This window comes from Cavia porcellus, unplaced genomic scaffold (genome assembly GCF_034190915.1).
Source record: "Cavia porcellus strain 051 isolate PalLab524CR breed Dunkin Hartley unplaced genomic scaffold, mCavPor4.1 scaffold_2, whole genome shotgun sequence".
NCBI classification, from domain to species: Eukaryota; Metazoa; Chordata; class Mammalia; order Rodentia; family Caviidae; genus Cavia; species Cavia porcellus.
In genome coordinates, this window is record NW_026947485.1 from 27,700,679 (window position 1) to 27,721,280 (window position 20,602).

The 20,602-nt window shown below is 37.6% G+C and overlaps 1 protein-coding gene and 1 long non-coding RNA gene across 2 annotated transcripts in view; one reads left to right on the plus strand and one right to left on the minus strand.

The window, feature by feature from the left end:
* The window catches only part of Spmip4 (sperm microtubule inner protein 4), a 37,970-nt gene that overhangs the window by 7,045 nt on the left and 10,323 nt on the right, over positions 1-20,602 (minus strand). The window contains exons 3-7 of the mRNA XM_003467928.5: positions 17,240-17,416; positions 13,099-13,170; positions 10,796-10,825; positions 9,240-9,421; positions 7,089-7,177 (exon numbers count right to left, since the gene is read on the minus strand). Of these exons, the coding sequence (XP_003467976.1) occupies positions 7,089-7,177; positions 9,240-9,421; positions 10,796-10,825; positions 13,099-13,170; positions 17,240-17,416 (550 nt within the window). The remainder of the gene's footprint in view (positions 1-7,088; positions 7,178-9,239; positions 9,422-10,795; positions 10,826-13,098; positions 13,171-17,239; positions 17,417-20,602) is intronic.
* LOC134473865 (uncharacterized) lies at positions 4,942-10,261 on the plus strand. The gene is made up of 3 exons (XR_010044327.1): positions 4,942-5,039; positions 8,775-9,106; positions 10,207-10,261. It is a non-coding gene; the product is annotated as an uncharacterized LOC134473865 (long non-coding RNA).

A 20,602-nucleotide genomic window follows, 5' to 3' on the forward strand; every position in this document is an offset into this window, starting at 1 on the left:
TTCAGCTAAAGTTGTGTGCCTTCTATTTTTCCTTCCCTGCCTGAAACGAAATCATGAGATATCTGTTGTAACTTCCTGATGCAGGCTACGGAATCACTCAAATTCAATTTTCATTCTTCAGATGTAACTACAGAGTTTTAGTCTGAATGAATGAATGAGTTTCCACTGCAATATGTAGTTACTTAGAAATCCATCTTTTCTCCAGTTGATGATATTCAGTATATATTTACTGAGCACTTGTATACGCAGAGCAGAGCAGGAAACAAGGGTGGGTCAGAAACAAATCCTGCCATTCAGGAGCATGTCGGCTAGTAACTAGAGAAGATACGAAGTGAATGCAAATGGCTGTAAGTAATTCTGCTGTAAAAGAGTTTGTATGAGGGAGAGAGACTGACTGCAGCTGAATAGGGAAATGGGGAGGGAGGGAGGAGACAAGAGGCCATGTTATGCTAATACTGGCCTTCAAATAACGATGCAGAAATGTGGAGATTAAAGGAACAGCAGGGGCAGAGTTGTGGATGGTAATAGAAAATATGGAACTAAAGTTTCTTTCTTCCTTTGCGAGTGTGTGTATGTGTATTTTTGAGACAGGGTCTTGCTCCGTGGTTCAGGCTGGCCTTGAGCTCACTTGGTAGCCCAAACTGGTTTTGAACTTGCAGTGATCTTCCTGCCTCAGTCTACCCACGGCTGGAATTATAGGCGTGTGCCACCATGCCAGGCTGGAACTAAAATTTCTTGAACATTATGTTACTTGTTGCCCTCATGGCAAAGCCTGTCCTTAACATTTGTAGGGTCTAGAGATAACGTATAAATACAAGGCTCTATTCCATTAGGCTAAGTAGTTTATAAACAAATCCACTCTCCTACTTTGTCAACACACCTTTGTAAGAATCAATCTGGAAAACCAGGCTCAAGTTTCGCCTCCTTGAAGCACTTTGAGTTCTGCACTGGGACATGATGGCATGGGAAGAACCGAATGATGCTCCGGTCCTCAGCTCCCCTTCCCGCTTTCTTCTCCCAGCTGTCTCCTGTCTTTCTGTCAACTCCATTTCTAGCCAACAGCCATCTCTGGCCATAGCTTTGGCACAGATGTGTACTGGCAGCACTGTTAACTCTCGGTGAGATGGACTGGGTCAGGAAAGTTTGTGGTCCACGATCACAGTGATCTGGAGGGGGAGACAAGGAGCCCAGGCTCCAGAGGACATATCCTCTTGACTCCATAAACTCCCTATCCCATAAGGAGGGGCACAGCAAGAGAAAGGCCACAGCTGAGTTCTCTGGGGTTCTTATAAAGCTCCTGGGCCTAAGGATGATGCTGCAACTAGCATCCCTGTGAGGTAGAAGTGATTCCAATTTTCTAAAATGGGTCATGGTAAAAGACACTTGGAAGCCTGTTAAGAACTACTTATGGGGCACAGACATACTAAATAAATCCCTCTATAACCCTTTAACAAACAGTAGATGACTTGCTTATGCATGGGTAAAGGATGCCTTCATTGTTCCTCTTATGTTTTCAATTATTTACACAGTCAGCTTACTTGGAAATAAGAACTCTTTTCAAATATTGGTTGAACTGCAAGCAGTGACTGATTCACTGAAATGCAGTCTAGGGTTTGAGAAAGAGGACAGAAAATGTGAAATTTAGTATAGCATGCAGTGTCTTGAGAAGGGGTTTAAACGAGCCAGGATACATAGGAAGGTGGGAGCTGGTTAATTTTCAGTACATTAGGTGATGTTATTCTGTGAGCATGGTGAGAGAGGAGATGGTGGCAATCATGCATGCAATAGGTTTTCACTGGTAAAGCTTATTGTGTTCAGGGAAGTTGTATCTGATCTGAAAGATGAGTCAAGGCAGGAAGCAATTCCAGTTCTTAACATTTGAGTTTATTAAGCAGAGATGTTAGTGTTTCTTGAATTTGGAATACATGTTTAGAGAATAATGTTATGTATGCTGTGGTTACATTTCCAACACAGCCTATAAAGTATATGTAGTTGATAACATTTAATGAACAATTACTGAATATTTTTATATGCAAAACTTTGTGTAGGTTTCCAAGGCTCTGTCCTAAGCACCCAAACTCCATAAATTGCCACTAAAATGCAAGAAAATCATCTGAATTACAGTAAAAAAAAAACAAACCCTTAAAGTAGAGGTTTGTTTGTTGCTAATTTTAAATGACACTTCCCTAGGATTAATAAGGAGCATGAATAGGTTTATTATGAAGAAGATCACATTGTCCTGTGGATAGGCTTTAGCATCTCGGGACATTGGTTCTTTATTGGGTAGTATTTAATTATATTAACATTGGTATTTCATCTATTGTATTAACATTTTTATACCAAAAAGATATGATTAGGAACATTGTTCATTTATATATAGGATAAAGAGAGAGATCCTACAGGAGATAGGATAAAGTGACAGAAAGGGAACAAAGAGACCGGCACAGAGATGGGGGTGGGAGGGAAAGAGGTAAAGAGATGAAAGAAGAGCACTGCTACGCTGGAACAGGGAGGCAGGGAGGCTGTGAGTCTCGAGACAGAACACATGGGTGGTGGGGACAATAAGGGTGCCATTTTGTCTCCCTTCTGGATTCCTTGGATGTTACGGGGCCAAGCAAGTGGAGGGTGGGGCCCAGGGTGTCTGCAGCAGTGGAGAGGTCTACTTATGCATATCGTTATTTAATGATGCTTTTCCAAAAGAGGCACCTACGTGCTCACCAAATCTATTATGTCACCTGAGGATGAGTTTGGATTATGGGTGCTGTCGTGGAGAAACACTGTGTCTCAGGGATGGGGACTTTGGGAGAGTGAGGGGCCTTTTAGACTAAAATGAGGTAGGCAGCTCAGCTTTTTTTTCTGGGTAATACAAGTGAGCTCTCTTGAAGGGGGAAGCCAAAGGTCTATCTGAATATTGAGGTATAAAGAAAATTATTTGAATAAATAGGTTTAGGTAGGTTTTGAAAATGGTTTTGATAAAACATTTCAAATAGTCTCAGGGATGTTTATGACCCTTCTGTGACTATAATTCACCTTACTCAAAAATGATTGCAACATAAATTTCTTTTGTCTTTTTGAGACAGGATCTCGCTATGCAATTCAAGCTGGCCTTGAGCTCACTTTGTAGCCCAGGCTGGTCTCAAACTTGCAACAATCCTCCTTCCTCAGCCTCCCAAGTGCTGGGGTTAAATTTCACTCTAATGACTATTTTTGTATATATAAAAGACTAAGACTAGATGCCTCTCTTCTTGAGAAATAGGGCTAAAGTTGCCAACCACTTAAGCAAATAAGGAAAAGTAGAATATTAACATAGGTTTATGTTTGCCAGTTGTAAAAGCAAAAGACATGGATGGCTATGTTGCTAATGGAAATGGTTAGTGACAAGAGATCTGAGCAGCCAGAGATAGGAACACGAGAGATCCTGGTCAGAGTGAGGTGTGCAATGATCAGTAACAGCTCTGGTGGGGAACATAGAGACAGACAGAAGAACACAGGGCAGGTCTGGGGTTGGGATAGGGAAGAATCCTGAGGCACAGCTTCACTCAGTGGTGATGGGAAAGGATGACAGCAAAATGACATTTAAAATATTCTATTCAAACTAAGCCCCCACACTTCAATTTTAAAAGGCTAAGCCCTTTCATTTGGAATAATCTTTCTAAGATCACCCAATTTCTTATTGTTGTGAGGTAAACTAAGCATTATAATCATTGGAATAAATAATACTGATAGCACCTGACATCTTTTATGTGCTCATTATATACTAATAGAGTTCTGGGAGCTTTTTTTATCCAACCCTGAGAATAAAGGTTGATTTTGTGATTATTCCTGTTTTATCTATTAGGGATGTGATATTAAAGGATTAAGTATATTACCCAGGTCATAGAGCAGTAAATTTTAGAGCTAGGAGCTGATCCACTTTAAAATTAATTCACTGTTAATGTTATATATACTTTCTCATTGGTTTGGATGAAAAATACTAAAATACGGTTTCTAGAGTTCTTTATGGCTAGGAGACATAGGTTAAGAACTACTTATGGGGCACAGTATTGGCATTCTTCCTCCTCCCCTGGGTGCAGGAAGTGAGAGAAAAGTATTAGCCTGCCAATACCCAGGCCCTGAGTTAAGGAACAGAGAGTACATCTGGGAACTGAGACTTCTGTTTTTTGGATTTTTTTGTTTTTGTCTTTTTGAGACATGGTCTCTATGCAGTTCAGGCTGGCCTTGAGCTCAATTTTTGTAGCCTAGGATGGTCTCGAACTCTCAAGGATCCTTCTGCCTCAGCCTCTCCAGTGCTGGGATTACAGGTGTGAGGCACCACGCCCAGCTGAATTGAGAGTTCTAAAGGTGCCCCAGGTGATTCTAATGTGCAGCCAGGTTGCCAGTCACTAGTACAACAGTAAGAAAGATTAGTACTAGAATTGGGAGTTTGAGCCCAACATGGGTAATTTAAAGTGACACTGTCTTAAAAAATAAAAGGGGTGAAGAAACAGTTCAGTAGTAAGGCACCTCTGGGTTAGATTCTCAGTCTTTAAAAAAAAAAAAAGTTCTCTTTTATTAAGTACAAAGAAAGTTAAACTCTCTTGATTCCCTCTGCCAATTAAGGGATAAAGGGTAGGAAAATGGAAGACAAGCACAAGGGATTGCCTTTAAAAATTACAAACAGAAACAAAAACTAAAACCAAAACCAAAGAAATTTTAAAAAGGTGAGCCACAAGGTACTTCCATAAAGCTCAGTATCAATTTTGTTATTTCTTTATGTAGGTACTATGGTTTGTGTCTGGATGTCTCCCCAAAGATTCATGCAGTCATGGGGGCAGGCTTCCAGAGTTTGTGACTGATTTATGTTCCAATGATGGGATTATGGGTGTGAGTGCTGTTAGGGTGGGTGTGGCCTACATACAATATAAGAGACAGAGTCTTTTGCACTCCTTCCTCTTTGCTCTTGTTGCTTTTGCTATCTTCTGCTACCATGAACTGTTGCCCCTGTGCCATGCCACTCTGCCTTAGAGCCAGCTGATTATGCACTGGAACCTTCACAAACTGTGAGCTAAATAAACTTTTTCTTCCTTAACTTTGGGTGTTGGGTATTTTGTCTCAGCAATGAGAAAAAAGTAACCAACACACTAGGGAAGTGCAAAACATGACTGGGATTAAGGATAAGCAAAAAAAAAAAAAAAAAAAAAAAAAGAGAGCGCACAACTGAAAAGTTGAAAATTAAGTCCAGTTAAAACACATTAAGAAAGTGAGACTAAACGTTAAGAGTGGCCAAAGAATCAAATCAGTCAAGAATATTTATATAGAAAGCATGGTGTGGGGGCATAAACAAAAAATATTCTGTCCTCAAAGAGCATGTAATTTAGTTGAGATATAAAATAGATTTTAAAAAAAGACAGATGTGAAAAGTTACTGGTTGTAGAAAGTGTGGTGAAAGCCAGAGGAGATACCACTTCTGCTGAAATAATAACGTCTTATAAATTATAGTACTGTATTCTCTAATTTTCAGAACTTTCACTTCATCCTCAGGGTTTATGAGATTTGCAAAACAGATTTACTGAAATTACAGATACTTTTATTAATTAAAACTCAGAAAAAAAAACCTCAGAGAAGAGAAACAATGTGCTTACAACAGTATCACTGAGTCAGTAAAAGATAATCTTGGACCACCTAGAATGTAGGTCTTCTGACTTGGTTCTTGCTCTACTAAGAATAAAAACAAGTTTGGCCAACTTTGGAGAATGAGAAAATTTTAGATAAGCATCCCAGGAAAGGGAACCAGTGTGAATCTATTCAGGGCCCAGCCAGAGAAGCCGGGCTGCAGGGCGGGAAGTAAGGCCGTATCCCTCAGCGTCTCTGAACTCAGAGCTTTGAGCTTTTACACACAGGCAAAGGGAAGCTATTCCAAGTGGCTGCAGAAGGGTATGACATGATGAAAGCAGCACTCCAGGGGGGAGAAGAAACTGTCCTACAGTGGAGATTCTGTCTAGAACAACATGTAATGACAGATGGTTTGAAAATAACATTGTATTTCCAGGTTGCTTAGAATGAAAGAGACCTAATATATTAGGTGATTCTTCAAGGACTGTCCTGACATACAACTTTAAAAAATAAATAGGAAATTGCTTATTTTAGAGGTCACCATGCAACACTCCAGTGACCATAAGTTGGCTTGTCGTAACAGTTTCCTCAAAACTTCAGTGTTCACAACATTTCGTATTTATTTTTTGCCTGTCTCACAGATTGCTACTGAAAAGGGATCATATGCTGAAAACCCTTGGTATTGCTTCTCACAATGGTATTGCTTGCTCAATAAATGGTGGCTATTTTCATTTTCAAGTGTCTAGGTATTTTCCCTCATGATTTAAAATTTTCTTTTTTTTTTTTTTATCGGTACTGGGGATCGAACTCACAACCGCCTGCTTGCAAGGCAGGTGCTTTTGCCACTGAGCTAAATCTCCAGCCCTGATTTAAAATTTTCTATTCATGTGGTGTTATCGTTAAGGGCAAAAATTTGTCTTACATTTCTGTGTTTTATGACTATGACATAGTTATAAACTCTGAGCTTCAGTTTCCTCATATCTACAATGGGATTCATGATACTAATCTTAAGAGGTTATTGTAAGAGAATATGACATATCTGAAGTGGTTAGTATGTAGTCATTTCTCAATAAATGGTGGCTACTGTCTTATACTTCATGCAATATACTAATAATCTGACATAATAATAGCTTATAAATCTTTCTGAAAATCTCTCATTTACTCCATGCCTATTTGTAATTACTTGATATACCATGAATCTTAATAGGGTTAGGGAAACAGAGTGTATGAAATACAGTCCTTCCCCTACTATCTTTTTTTGAGGGGAAACTTTAAAAAATAAGTATCTGTGGAAGTTTTCCATGACTACCAAAGTACAGTATATAAAAGCAAGTTAAAAAAAATAGAAAAATGCAAATCACAGTTAGAATCTCATTTTTTACCTAAATAGCAAATAACACAAGGTTATCTTTTGACTCCCTATAAACTTACTAGGTAAGTAAGTTTATAAAGTATAATGTACAGTTTACTTTCTTTTAAACACACATTATACTTACGTTATAGTATACATCCTGACCTGGCCAACTCAATGCTCTCTTCTTTGAATCCATGGGGAAATCAAGTAGTTCGTATCTGTAAGGATTACCTGAAAATTTCAGGAAAAGCACTATTATCCTGGATAAATAAGAAATCTTTTAATTAATAAGATTTATTGATGCAATAAATACAGTATGAATTAGAGATAAATGCTAGGGAACAGTCTAGCTGTAAAGTTATGGCTAAGCACATGCTGTACTGCTGAGCTACACTATCCCCTGGTTACACTTCAAGATACGAGGCTCGCTCTTGAAGTCCTGAGCCTTTTCATGAACAGCACATGGGCCACAAACAGTGAGACTGTACTGAGCCCCTACCATCTTCAGCAGTAATAGAGTTTACTAGTGCTTAGAGAGACCCTTACTTACATGACAAACCTTACAGGGTCCTCTTGCTGGTCTCTAGAGGCTCAGCACATGCATTTTTATGACCTTACTACCTGCTTTTCTCTGAAGATATATCAAGAACTTTCAAAAACGGAGTTAGTACCTGTTTACCAAAAAAGGTATCCAGAGATACCTTTTTTTCCTTCTAATATTGGGGATTGAACTCAGGACCTCATACTTGCCAGGCAGGCGCTGATGCCTCTGAGCTAAATTCCTGGCCATAGAGTATTTTAAATAATACAAATTCTTAGATTTTAGTTTGTAATTTGATAAGATGTACCAAACTTGGCATGGTTTGATCTCATCCTAACATATATATATTTTTTTTTTGTACTGGGGATCAAACTCATGACCTCACATTGCCAGGCAGGTGCTGTGCCACTGAGCTATATCCCTGGCCCCTCATCTTAACTTTTAAGAATGCTCTGAACACCCACTCTCATATATAATAAGAACAAAAGCTGGCATTTATTGAACACTTACTATATGCCAGGCATTGTACAAATGTTTTATCTATATCATCTTTATAACACTGTTCAAAGAAAGGTACCGAAATTCCTGCTTCAGTGAACAAAGAAACTTGGGCACAGAGAAAACAAAGAAACTGAGGCAAACAGCTAGTCTGTGGAAATTAAACTCAGGCAATCTGATTCCAGACCCTGTACTATTAATCTACTCGCTATGAGTTTCTAATAGAACGGTGTAAATGAAAACCAAATAGTACAGGTTTCTGGAAAGACCTTTTTATAAAAGTGTGTCATCTTTTTAAAATCTCCTAAGAATTACTGACTTGGTCAGACAGAAGTAGATGCTATGAAGAGTAGAAACCTAAGAAGTAGACTTGTTTCTTTAGCCCCTTATTTACGACTGCAGTGAAAGGTATTTTTATGAATTCAACCCATGTTTCTGTGACTGCTGTCTAATCACATGCCTTCACAGAATTTCTAAAATTATCTAATTCAGGATGGGAAAAGAAGGATTTACTTTGACAGTTTCCCTAACAAGATCATAAAAGGCTCAGTTACATAGGTATCATGTCTTAAGAACTTTTGTACTTGTCTCACTGCTGTCCTATAGCTAAGCATGACAGTGACACTCAACAGTCAACATACTTGATATGGCTTACATGCCTTGTGTCAGTGCTGACTGGTCTGAGAGGTAACAGAAAAGTTCAGCATGGTGTACACATACTGGAGTCATTCTATGACATCAGAGTATTAACTGCTTTATCTTTATTTATCTCTGTCATCTCTGGTGTAGGTACTAATATTCTCATTTCATGGATCAAGACACAGAGGCAGAGAAGACAGCTGCTCATCATCCATGAAGTGGCAGACCCAGCTTCCCACTCATGCAACCTGACTCAACAGTCTCTGCCCTTAAACACCTTCACTCCAAATGTTACAGTCTGCTTTAGAGTCCTATGGTTGATACCGGTGATAGAAGTATTCTGTCCTTGCCTTTGGCCTAAGTATTCATGCACAGAGGAACTGTATTATAGGGCCATTTCTTGAACTATGCCTACAGTACTTCACAGACTAAATTCATTCAACAAAATGCCTTTGCCCACTGATTGTGCAGTGCACCCAGAGGTGAGAACAACTTTCTAAGCTATGATTGGTTACACATTTGTGTCTTGAGTCCTGTGTGTTCCCTGGTTTAATTTTAATACCAAATAAACTCCAATACGAATCAATACAATTTTGATCTCAAGTCACATTTTACCTCTTGTCTTCAAAACTGTTGTATCATAAGTCTTGGTTGGCACCGTGGGAGGAAATGGTCGGTGAGTGCGGGGTTTGTAACGTGAGTAGAGCTCCTTTGGAAACGTGAAGGTTGGGAACATGGCACCACGAGGGGTGTGTGTATGGTATGGGTGTTCGACTGGATAAGGCAAGCAGATTTCTCTAAGATTCATTGAGCAAATAATACAGAAACAGAAGAAAAGGAAGTACAGTGAAAAAAATTATCAAACATTTCTTGGGACCCTTCATCATGGCATTTACTGTTCTAATCCCTGGGGATATCACAGTGACCCAAATTTTCTGTACTCATGAAGTTAACATTGTGTGGAAAATCTGGCATAAAACATATGAGATGTTCTAAATTTTGCTAAACAAATCAAAACTAAATGTATTTTTTAAAGAAGTCATTCCTAATTATCAGTGAGAAACTTTCATAACTGGTAAAAAAGCAGATGATATGTGAATTTTGTTTTTAGAATATAGAGGAAGAATTTAAAAAACTCCCTGCTTTTAAAAAATCAGGGAGTTTATTTTACTGAATGTTTTGAGTGTTTAAGTTCAGTAATTCAATCATCTTGGATTAAACTTTTATTCCAGATTATTTATTTTTTGAAAAAATTAACCTACAAAGTACACTGCACATTGTTTTTCTAGACCACTGTTATGGCTTGTGTCTAGATGTAGCTCCAAAGCTTCATGTGATCATAGCTGGGGCTTTTCAGAGATGAGTGGATTCAGGGTGTGTGATGCTGGGATTAAGGGTGCCCCACACTGGCTGGAGCGCTACCTGCCCTGAGGGTACATAGCCTGAATAAAATATAAGGGGCGGGAAGAGAGCTGTTGTTGTTATTTATTGTTTGCTGCTTTTGCCACCTCCTGCTTTCCAGCTTCTAACCTGTGAATTGTTTTTTTTCTCTTTTGTGATGCCCCTCTGCTGTGCCACCCAGCCCTGGAGCCTGTGGATTACAGACTGGAACTTCTATAAACTGTGAGCAAAATAAACCTGTTTTCTTAATTTTAGGTTTATTTTGTCTCAGCAAAGAAAACAAATAACTAATGAACAAAAACAAGTTAAAAACAAGTTCTTATCATTTGCAAAACTAGTAAAGGTTAGGAAAACAAACCCAAAACCCTTGAGGGTTGTCTAAAACTAGAAGAAAACAGAGATTGGGCTGTTCAAGGAATAGAGACAAGTTATTTTAACTAGAAAATTAATTAAGTAGAAAAAAACAAGACCAATGCTATGGGTTGAATTTTTTTCTCTCTCCTAAATCCCTATGTTGAAATCCAAGCTCAAAGGCCTTATGTTGTGATTTAATTTATAAATGGTGTTAATCTACATATGATAATTAAGAGGAGGGGTCATATTAAAGTACAGTGGGCCCCTATTTCAACATGATGGGTGTCCTTATGAAAAAAAGAAACCTGGAAAAGAATTTCATGAAAAGTCTAACTTGTCCTCATGTTAGTGAGGTGGAATGCTGGTGTTTCTTCCTTGATTATAACAAGGGAGAAAAATGTAGGCTGTATACTTACTCTACTGCTGAATTTGGTGGTTTAGGCAACCTAGAACAAAAATAAGAAACAAATTCTAAATTAAATTAAGGATATTTTAAACTATATTTCTACCACAAACTTACTTTAAAAAAAAGACATATTCCATTTTCAAACTAAATTGTCATTAGAATATTTTTTATTAATTTTTGGAAAGTGTTCATATTGGTAAGACAAAGGGACATGGTACTTTTCATGTCTCAACTGTCTGTTGGTCAGCTTTGCCATCCCACTTACTTTACCTTCAGTCCTTGCGTCAGCCTTTGTGCATTTCTTATTTGCAGTGAAGGTACAGGAACTAACTTTGGTTCTCAGCGACCTTCAGTCTCCTAACCACGCCGTGGCCAAAGAGCCCTGAGGGAGCCAGGCATCACTCAAGTGGTGCAATAGCATGACCTAAAGTGACCGTGGATGGCCTACTTGGAGGGGATACATAAATACCAGACCTGCTTTGTTCCTTTACCCAGGGTTGCTGACCTCTCACCACAGTAAATGTGGGCTGGTTAGCACAGAGAGGATACAACAAACCGAGAAAGCTCCTAGAGATATGCCACTTCTGAACTGGTTGTGCTTTGATTAACTACTTTGATAATGCAATAGTCCTAGAAAGGGATACTACAAAGGGATGGATCTGTACTTATATTTGACTTTGGCAATTAGTTACAGCCTACACAACTAGGCCCGAAAAATTACAAGCATGAAAAGTGAACACAGTGCCATCAGTGAGGTGGTAAAAATTGGTGAAACTGAATATATTAATTTTTCAGATATTCCTCCATGCTAGAGGATAGTCACTAGAAAGAGGAATGTTGGTTGTATAATTTTATTATTCTACAATGCATTATAAACACACAATTCACGTGAACCATAAAAGTTTATATAACTGGACTCTGAGTTTGTGGGAACACAACTAAAAAATTTATTTCCTGTTTAGAGATGGAGAGATGGGGGATGGTGATGAATAATGCCAATACAAGGAACTTAAAGTTACTAGATTGGCCACGTATACAAAACATTGACTACTATTGTTTGTAAATGTTCCCATGTGACAAATTTTACTAAGATATTGATAAGTATGTGACTAAAATTAATTTCATTGAAAATGAAAAAAATCACAATTTTTTTTTACATAATAGGAAATCTTTTTTTAAAAATTCAAAATTGGGAGAAATAAAAAATGCTCAGAGACATCACTTTCTTGGCCCAAACCAGCGCATCCTATTCCTTGTTCCACATGTACTTTGTGCAGTGCATTATGCTCAAAAGGATAAAGCCCAGGCTACTATGAATTCTATCTTTCTGGTTCCCTCTAGTGGTTACATCCTATATTGCACTAACTTTTCAACCCATAAACAAGGTAACACATATAAGGTAAAGAAGTGATTTTTTGCAGGGTCCTGGGGGGTTGAATTCATGACCTCCTGCTTGCCAAGCAGGCACTTGTGCCACTGAGCTAAATCCCCAGCCCCTAGAAAATAAAATTTTATATTTTGTAATATACACAATAAATTATTTCAAAGAATAAAAATAATTTAATATACTAGAAAATAGTATCTTTTAAGTACAGAGTCCATTAACCACTTATTATCGCCTACCTGAAGGACAGCTGAAAATTACTAAGGTAGTAATTTTTTTTTTTTTGGTCTTTTTGAGACAGTCTTGCTATGCAGTTCAGGCTGGCCTTGAGCTCACTTTGTAGTCTAGGCTGGTCTCAAACCTGTAGTGATCCTTCTGCCTCAGCCTCCCGAATGCTGGCATTACAGGAGTATGCCAACACACCCAGCTTAAGGCAGTAATTTTTCGAGAGTTATTTGTAGATGATTATAACATACCTTCTCATAAAATTCCAGTTAAAAATTGAGGGCCACGTGGCATTTTTTAATGACTCTTAACAGAAATAGATTCTTTTCTTTTTTGGTACCAGCAATAGAACTTAAGGCCTTGAGCTTGCCAGACAGGTGCTTGTGCTGCTGAGCTATATCTGCAGCCCGGAAAGATTCTTATTAGATTAAATAAATAGAAATAAATCAAAATGATTAGTAGGAATTCCTTTGAGCATTACTATTCATTATTTTTAAAATTTTGTACACTTGTTTAAATGCTACAAACTATGTTTTTATTAACTTTTTTTAGTCATTATTTATACTATTAATGATCTTTAATACAAAGGAAGACTGTTTCTCAAAAAGTCCCCATGTAGGGGCTTTTAAATTTCTCATATAATTTATTTCCACTATAAATATTATTTAATTTAATATAAGGCAGGGGAAAATCTCCAGACTTACAAAGAATCATTTCCATAGACGTCACTTTTTTTGTTTTGTGTCAAATAATAGAATTGTTCAATAGGAAGTTTTCTGAAATGAAAGAAAAGATTAAATTGAGTATCTTTTTAACACAGTGTAAGTAAGAAGATATCCTTGAATAAAATGGATTTAAAAAAAAGAAAAAAAACCAGAGATTTGTTAATACAACCATGAATACATAGAAATTCAGGTTATGAAGAGGTAGAATTTTAAATTAGTTGAAAAGTATGTGTTTTTCACTGAACAGTACGGGAAACATTGACTATCCACATGGAAAATAATGTACTTTATTTGATACTATTCAAAAAGGTAATTTCAGATGGCTTTAAAGAACTTCCAGGGATGGTGGCACATGCTTATCTGTAATCCCAGCACTCCAGAGGCTGAGGCAGGAGGAGCGCTGTTAGTTTGAGGCCAGCTTGGGCCCAGCCTGGACTACACAGTGAGACCCTGACTCAAGAAATAAACAAACAAACAAATCAAAACAAATGTAAAGAACTGAGAAAAAGATATACAGATATTAAAAGAAAATGTACAGGACTGTTTTCTTAGGTGGTAGGACAGGCCTTTAAATATTCTATTTTATTTAATTATTTTTGTGGTATGATTGAACCCAGGGCCTTGGCACTGAACTATATCTCATCTTTTTATTTATTTTTTATTTTGACACAGGTTCTCACTGAATCTCTAAGTTTTCCAGGTTGGGCTCAAACTTTTAAAAAATTTTTTAGCTTTTGGATACCAGGAGTTGAACTCAGGACCTTGCGCTTGCCAGGCAGGTGCTGTGCCACTGAGCTATATTCCCAGCCCTGAGCTCAAACTTTTGATCATACTGCCTCTTCCTGAGACAGCTGTGATTACAAGTATATACTGCTATGCCTGGTTTAAATAAGATTTTTCAAAAATAAAAGCTAAAAGAAAATTTATTAAGACAAAGGACATCATAAAAAGTTCAAATAAAACAATATAAGGAAGAAACATATATAATAGATAAAGGATTGATCTCCAGAGCATTAAGAATCAATCAGGATCTAAAAATAAAAGCAATAAAAGTGAACAAACAATAAGAGTAGAAAAGAAAACGTAAAGAGCCATATATAAAACACAAAAATAACAAATATTCAGCCTAACTAATAAAGGAACCAAATATTGCACACAGTTATAGTTTTAAAATATGATAGCTGAAAGTGTGAGGAAATGGTGATTTTTAGATACTATTGTAAGAATTTAAGTCATTAAGGCTAAATCTACAAAATAAAAAATATTCATATGTCATGACCCAGCACTTCTACCTAAGAAACATTTATGTATAGGTTCAAGAAATTCCAAAGAGAAGTTAAAGAGTAAATCTGTGTTTATCGAAACGGGGCTACACCTAGATTGCGAAGAATACTATACTTAATACTATGTATTAAATGATGTCAGATATCAGTCAAATCAATCATATATTTTCAATGAGCATTAGTAAAATTGGGCAAACAGGTAACGAAAGGAGTGCTGGGAGACACGCCATATTGGTAACTGTGTTTCCCTTGAAGAAAGGAGCTGGGATTGGGAGGTGGTGGTCAAATGAGATGGACCTCATCTGTAGGATTTTCTTACATGTTATAGTATTCACTGTGCCCACTCGGTACTTTTGAACACCCATCCCAATGCAGTTACTAACCTACCAATCAAAGTCTAGGGCAGAGGTGATTGACAGAATGTAGGGCACAAACTGGCATCCTGCCCAATGGAGAGAAAGGGAAATGGATTTCTGGATTCTACCTGGGCAAGTGGGATGTTCTGGTTGTGGGAAGCTCACAAATAGTAAAGCAGGTATTGTGCTTTTCATGAATCTCTCATTGCTGGTAGCCATGGCTATCTTTTGTGAGAAAAAAAGAAAAGGGTTGATGGTGAGTGTTGAACCCATTCAGATGACTGAGAAAATTACTGATACAGAATAATTTTCCTAATCATCATCAGACCTTTGCCTCTCTTTTTTCCCTTAACAGGACAACCCATTTATACTTTGAATATTTTCTTCAATTGGAGAAAAAAAGTATTTTGTAGACTTACCTTGCCTCAATATATTTGGAATGTGGAAATGGAATTAAAAATGACTTTTAATCAATACTGTGATTTCTTTGTGGGCCCTGACACTTGTAGGGAGAATACGGGAATATGTGGGGTGGTTTTATTTTGGTTGTCACAATGAAGGATGCTATTAGCTATCTATAGGTGAGCAGGCAGGGTGCTAACCATCTTGGACTACATGGTACAAAGAACTTTCTTGCTCCAAATGCCTCAATGGGAATCAAGTCAGAGCGTGGAATAAACTACACAGGATTTTCTTTCCTTGGCTGCCACTCACTAAAATTAATGGGACAAGGCTGTTCCCCCATTATTGTTTGGTGGCTGATTGCTGATAAATCTAGTATTTATTTCATCTTCTAGACATTAGAAGAGATTTTGTTTTATAGAGTATTAGGAAAATAAAAGTTCCCTAAGAAATTCAAAGTATTCTTTAGTTCACAGAGCACTCAGAACTATTTAATAGCTTTTCACAATTTGATAGCAGCTTAGAGAAAGAATACATTTCCTTTTTCATAGACAAATTAACTACTTTGACTACTTTGCCAATGTTTATTGAAGGGAAAATAGAGTCATAAATTTTCATCACAGTGATTTCACTCTTTCAGGGAATGGATACTGAATTAGATGCTGACTGGCCTCATTTAGAATTTTTGAAACATGAACATCATGCAGTAAACATTGCTAATGTTCCTTTAGAAGAGTTTTCCTTAAATATATTTATGTCAAAAATTCTGCTATAAACAAGGAAAAATTTTAGTAATTTACAGGAAAATGGATGTACTTTGAAACCATGTTAAGTGAAATAAATCAGATACACATTAAATACTGTATAGTTTATCTAATATGAGAAACCCAAAGTGCAGTGCTATCTCCATTCACAATTTAATTTGTTCCACAGTACTGGAAAAGATGGTCATGTGCCTGTTCATGTGGGAAAGATGGCCACATCATGTTTGTCACTTGATGCAGAGTTTGCAAACCAAACCAACATTTTGCCAAATGCTTCAATTTGTGAACAATTTGTGAATCAAGGTGGTATACCACTGTATAAGTAAATTAAAGAGCAAAATAAAAGGGAAAAGCAAACTGAAGATAAGATTGTCTGCAAATGGGAAGATACCAAGAGATAGAGGGAGGGGGAAATAAGGGCGGGGAAGAGGTAAAAAAAGAATTTAGATGTGTCATGTACATGTAGCAAACAGCCACAATGAAAATAGTCATTATGTATTACAGAGATTCTAATAAAAAGTAACAACAAAAATTTAGTTAACTAGATTGTTAGCAAACCAGGTAATCAGGATTATTAGATAGCAGGAGAAAGTAGGCTCTGTGGGTTTGATTCTGCTCTGAGTAAATCTGATCATCTTTAGTAAATATTTAATATGACATTTAATTTATGGCTTTTAGACATTTCTGCTTTGCTTAATTTTTTTTTGTCTTTTTCCTTTTTATCGATATTGGGGATTGAACTCATGACTGCCTGCTTGCAAGTCAGGCATTTATGCCGCTGAGCTAAATCCCCAGCTCCTGCTGTCATGGCTTCCTGAATAGTTTCCAGAAGTGGATGTAAGCATTGTAAATTATTATTGAAATAATACTTTTAATACTTGAAATGAGTGCCTAGCAGGTTCCCATGACTATAGTAAAGATTGAACAAATGACAAGTCAAAAGTTCCAAAGCCAAGAGCATCTGTACAAAAGGTCAGCTCTTTGCTTGAAATCATTTTACATGTAATACTTCTCTCCCTTTCTCTCACTTCCATTTACTTTTAATGAGATACAATAAGTGAGGGAATTAAGTTAATCAGAATTTCTTTACTATCCCTAAGGACAATACTTTAATATCTCTAAGGTCAGCAAAAAAATTCATAAACAAACTTTTTGCTGATCTCACAATTAGAAATCATAATTAAATTTTCCACCATGTCTTCATAAATAGTAAAAGGAATATGTGGAAGCAGATTTGAGTTGGTAAAAGACTGAAGAGAGATTTAAAAATAATAATTATATAGGCCTTTACGGGAGTAGCAGAAAGCTTAGTTACCTTGAACAGATTTCTCCACCAAATCCATAATGCTGATGTCCTTTGCCCATGACACAAGGAGGTTCACATTTGGGCCTGTGTTCCTCAGGGAGCGCAACTGGAATTATTCCCCCATATTCCCTCTCAGCACCCCATGGAAGCCGGCATTGTGGGAGTGACTCTCTTAATTCCTGATACCTGTGGGAAAAGAAGAGACTTGTGAAACTGTTCAGCAACAACTATTTTTAGGTCACATTTCCAGAACACAGAATTGTCGGGGTTATAATAGATTCTGGTGATTAAGGCATCATGGGACTGCTAAAAGAGTGAGCTCAAATTACTGAATTCCTATAGATCTTTTCTTTCCAGCAATTTTATTTATTTATTTATTTTTGTACCAGAAATCAAACTCATGACCTTGCACTTGCCAGGCAGGTGCTGTGCCGCTGAGCTATCCCAGCCCCTACTTATTTTTAAAAACAGCTTTATTGAGATATAATTCGCATCACAGAATTTATCATTTTAAAGCACACATTCAAGGACCTTAACCCACAGATAAGTGGAACTATCATAATGTTAGAACATTTTCATGATCTATAAAAGAAATCTTTTACTGTTAAGCCTTCACCCACTTATTTCTCCTGCCCCTGCCCAAGCCCTAAGCAACCACTAAAATACTTTCTCTACAGATTTCACTCTTCTGGACATTTCACATAATATGTGGTCATATGTGATGACCTTCATTTAATGGAACAGTTTGAAGGTTCATCCACATTGTAGCAGGTCAGTACTTACTCCTTTTAATGCTGTTTATTCCATCATGTGGATATACCACATCTTGTTTAGCTATTCGTCAGTTGATGGATATTTGGCTCTTATGAATAATGCTGCTATGAATACTTGTATTCATGTTTTTGTTTGAATATTTGTTCTTAATTTTCTTGAGACTATATGAAAGCACCTTAAATGGATGAAACGCAAAGCTGAGTCATATAATAATTGTGTTTAATTTGTTAGGAAATGTCAAACTTCTATAGCAGCTGGTCTCTTTTATATTCCCACTAACACTTGAATGAGGGTTCTAATTTCTCTTTCTTGCCAACACCTGTTATATTGTCAAAAATGAAAAAGAAATGATTATAGTCATTTTAATGGGTTCAAAGTTGTCTTTCATTGTACTTTTGATTTATATTTTTCCAATGACTGAAAATATTGGTTTTTTTATGTTACTATTGGCCATCTATATATCTCCTTTGGAAAAATATTATTTATTTAAAATCTCTCTTCCAGGAGAACATGGCGGACAGATAGTAGCAGCTACAGAGGCTCTCTGAAAGACCCACTTTAGAATTCAGGAATGGTGCGGAGTAAGGAATCATAAGCAAGTGGAAATATGCCCTGCTGACCCAAGAACGAACTGGGCTGAGAGAAACCAACAGGGAATGCAATCCTGGTGTCATAACAGGAACAGAAAAACCTCAGTGTGGAAGCTGGAGCCCGCGCCATTGGAAGCCGCGATTTGGGTTTCCCGCCGCCGCTGCTGTGTCTACATCATCTCGGCAGGGAGAGAGACGCACGGAAGCTCTGAGAATGAGAATCTGTGAACGGAGTTGAAAGCAGGACGGGCGGGGAGCTGTGCATTGATCTGTGGTGAGTGAGAGAACCTGGGACTCTTCCACAATTTAGGAGACTCCAACAGGACATTCTGGGACCAGGCAGACTTGCGGGAACAGGGTGCTGCAGTGACTTCAGCCACGTATCCCCCTCTCAAGTGGGATTGATGAGCAGTGCCTAGCCTACGTGACGCTGCTGGCTGAGACCCAGTAGGCTAGCACAACCCAGATCCCAGCGCCTGAAGGTGACCTGGAGGGGCGGGCCCTGCATAGGCTGCCTGGTCTGCAACTTCCCGGTGCCCTGCGGTGGGCGGGAACACCTAGCCAGAGCAATTCAATCAGACTGTGGCTGACAGGGAAGGAAGCTGGGCCTCCTATATACGCTTGCATATATAAGGAACAAATAATATGGGAAGAGGCAGCAACAAGAAAGGGTTCTCGGCCCCCAATCCTGAGAAAGAGGCAACAGCAGACACAGCACCAATAGATATAAAGCGCTATCTCCAGAACCTCATAGACAAGTTCAGGAATGAAGTTATTAATGACCTGAAGCTAGACATAAGCAGAATAGTTAGAGAAATGCTAAGCACCACCCAAGAAAAAACAGATGGTGGAATGGAAGAACAAAAAAAGAGGGGAGAATTGTTTGATGGAGAAAATAGAGAAAGCATAGAATACGTGAAGCAGGTTCAAAGAGATTACCAGTAAACTAAAAACTATCAAAAACTGGCATAACAGCTTGAAAGAAACTAAGGACAGATTATGTGAACTGGAGGACAGATTTGTAATATGGGAGAATGAAATGAAAAACTTCTTAAAAATAACAAAGAAACAACAGCAATAATACAAAGACTAGAAGGTGATAAGAGGATCCATAACTTAAGAATTAAGAACATAAAAGAAGAAGTAGGGACACAAACAAATGAACTACAAAAGCTACTCGCAGAAATAATCCAGGAGAATTTTCCTAATTTAGCAAAAGGTAAAGATACTCAGTTGTATGAAGCATACAGGAGCCCAGCCACCTACAACCCAAACAGAGCAACTCCCAGGCATATAATAATTAAAATTCCAGAAATGCAATACAAGAACAGAATATTAAAAGCCGTCAGAGACAAGAAACAGATCACTTACAAGGGAACACCCATCAGAATTACAGCAGACTTCTCTGCACAAACCATCAAATCACGAAGAGCATGGGGGGAAATAATACAAGCTTTGAAAGATAATAATCTCCAGCCAAGATTGATATATCCTGCACAACTATCCCTGGAAAATGATGGAAAAACAAGGTGCTTCCAGGATAAAGAGGAACTAGGGGAATATGCAACCATCAATTCAACTCTACAGAGAATATTGCAGGGTATTCTAAAAAAGAAAAATACGAAGAATCCAGAAATAGTGGCAGAGAGGCCACAATGAATGGAGCAGAAAACAAAATGCAGAAGACAAACTGACAACTAATGACAGAAAAAGAGCTCAACAGAAATGAGGCAGAGAAGATTGGATGATAGGAACAGCTATTTTGGAGAAAATGATGTCTTAATAGGTAATGTTGATTGAGTATCATCTTGTTTTGAAGTCTCATCAAGCTTTTGTTCTTCTGTCTCCATTGGTCTAAACAGGTTGTATCTTATTGGATTTTATTATGTATGATAATATAAGCAAAAAGTTTTAAAGACAAGGAGATTATACAGAAACCATTGTTCATTTTCTGTTAGTTGATTCTAAATACCCTGTAATGCTGTCATTCTCTTAAATGGTTTTACAT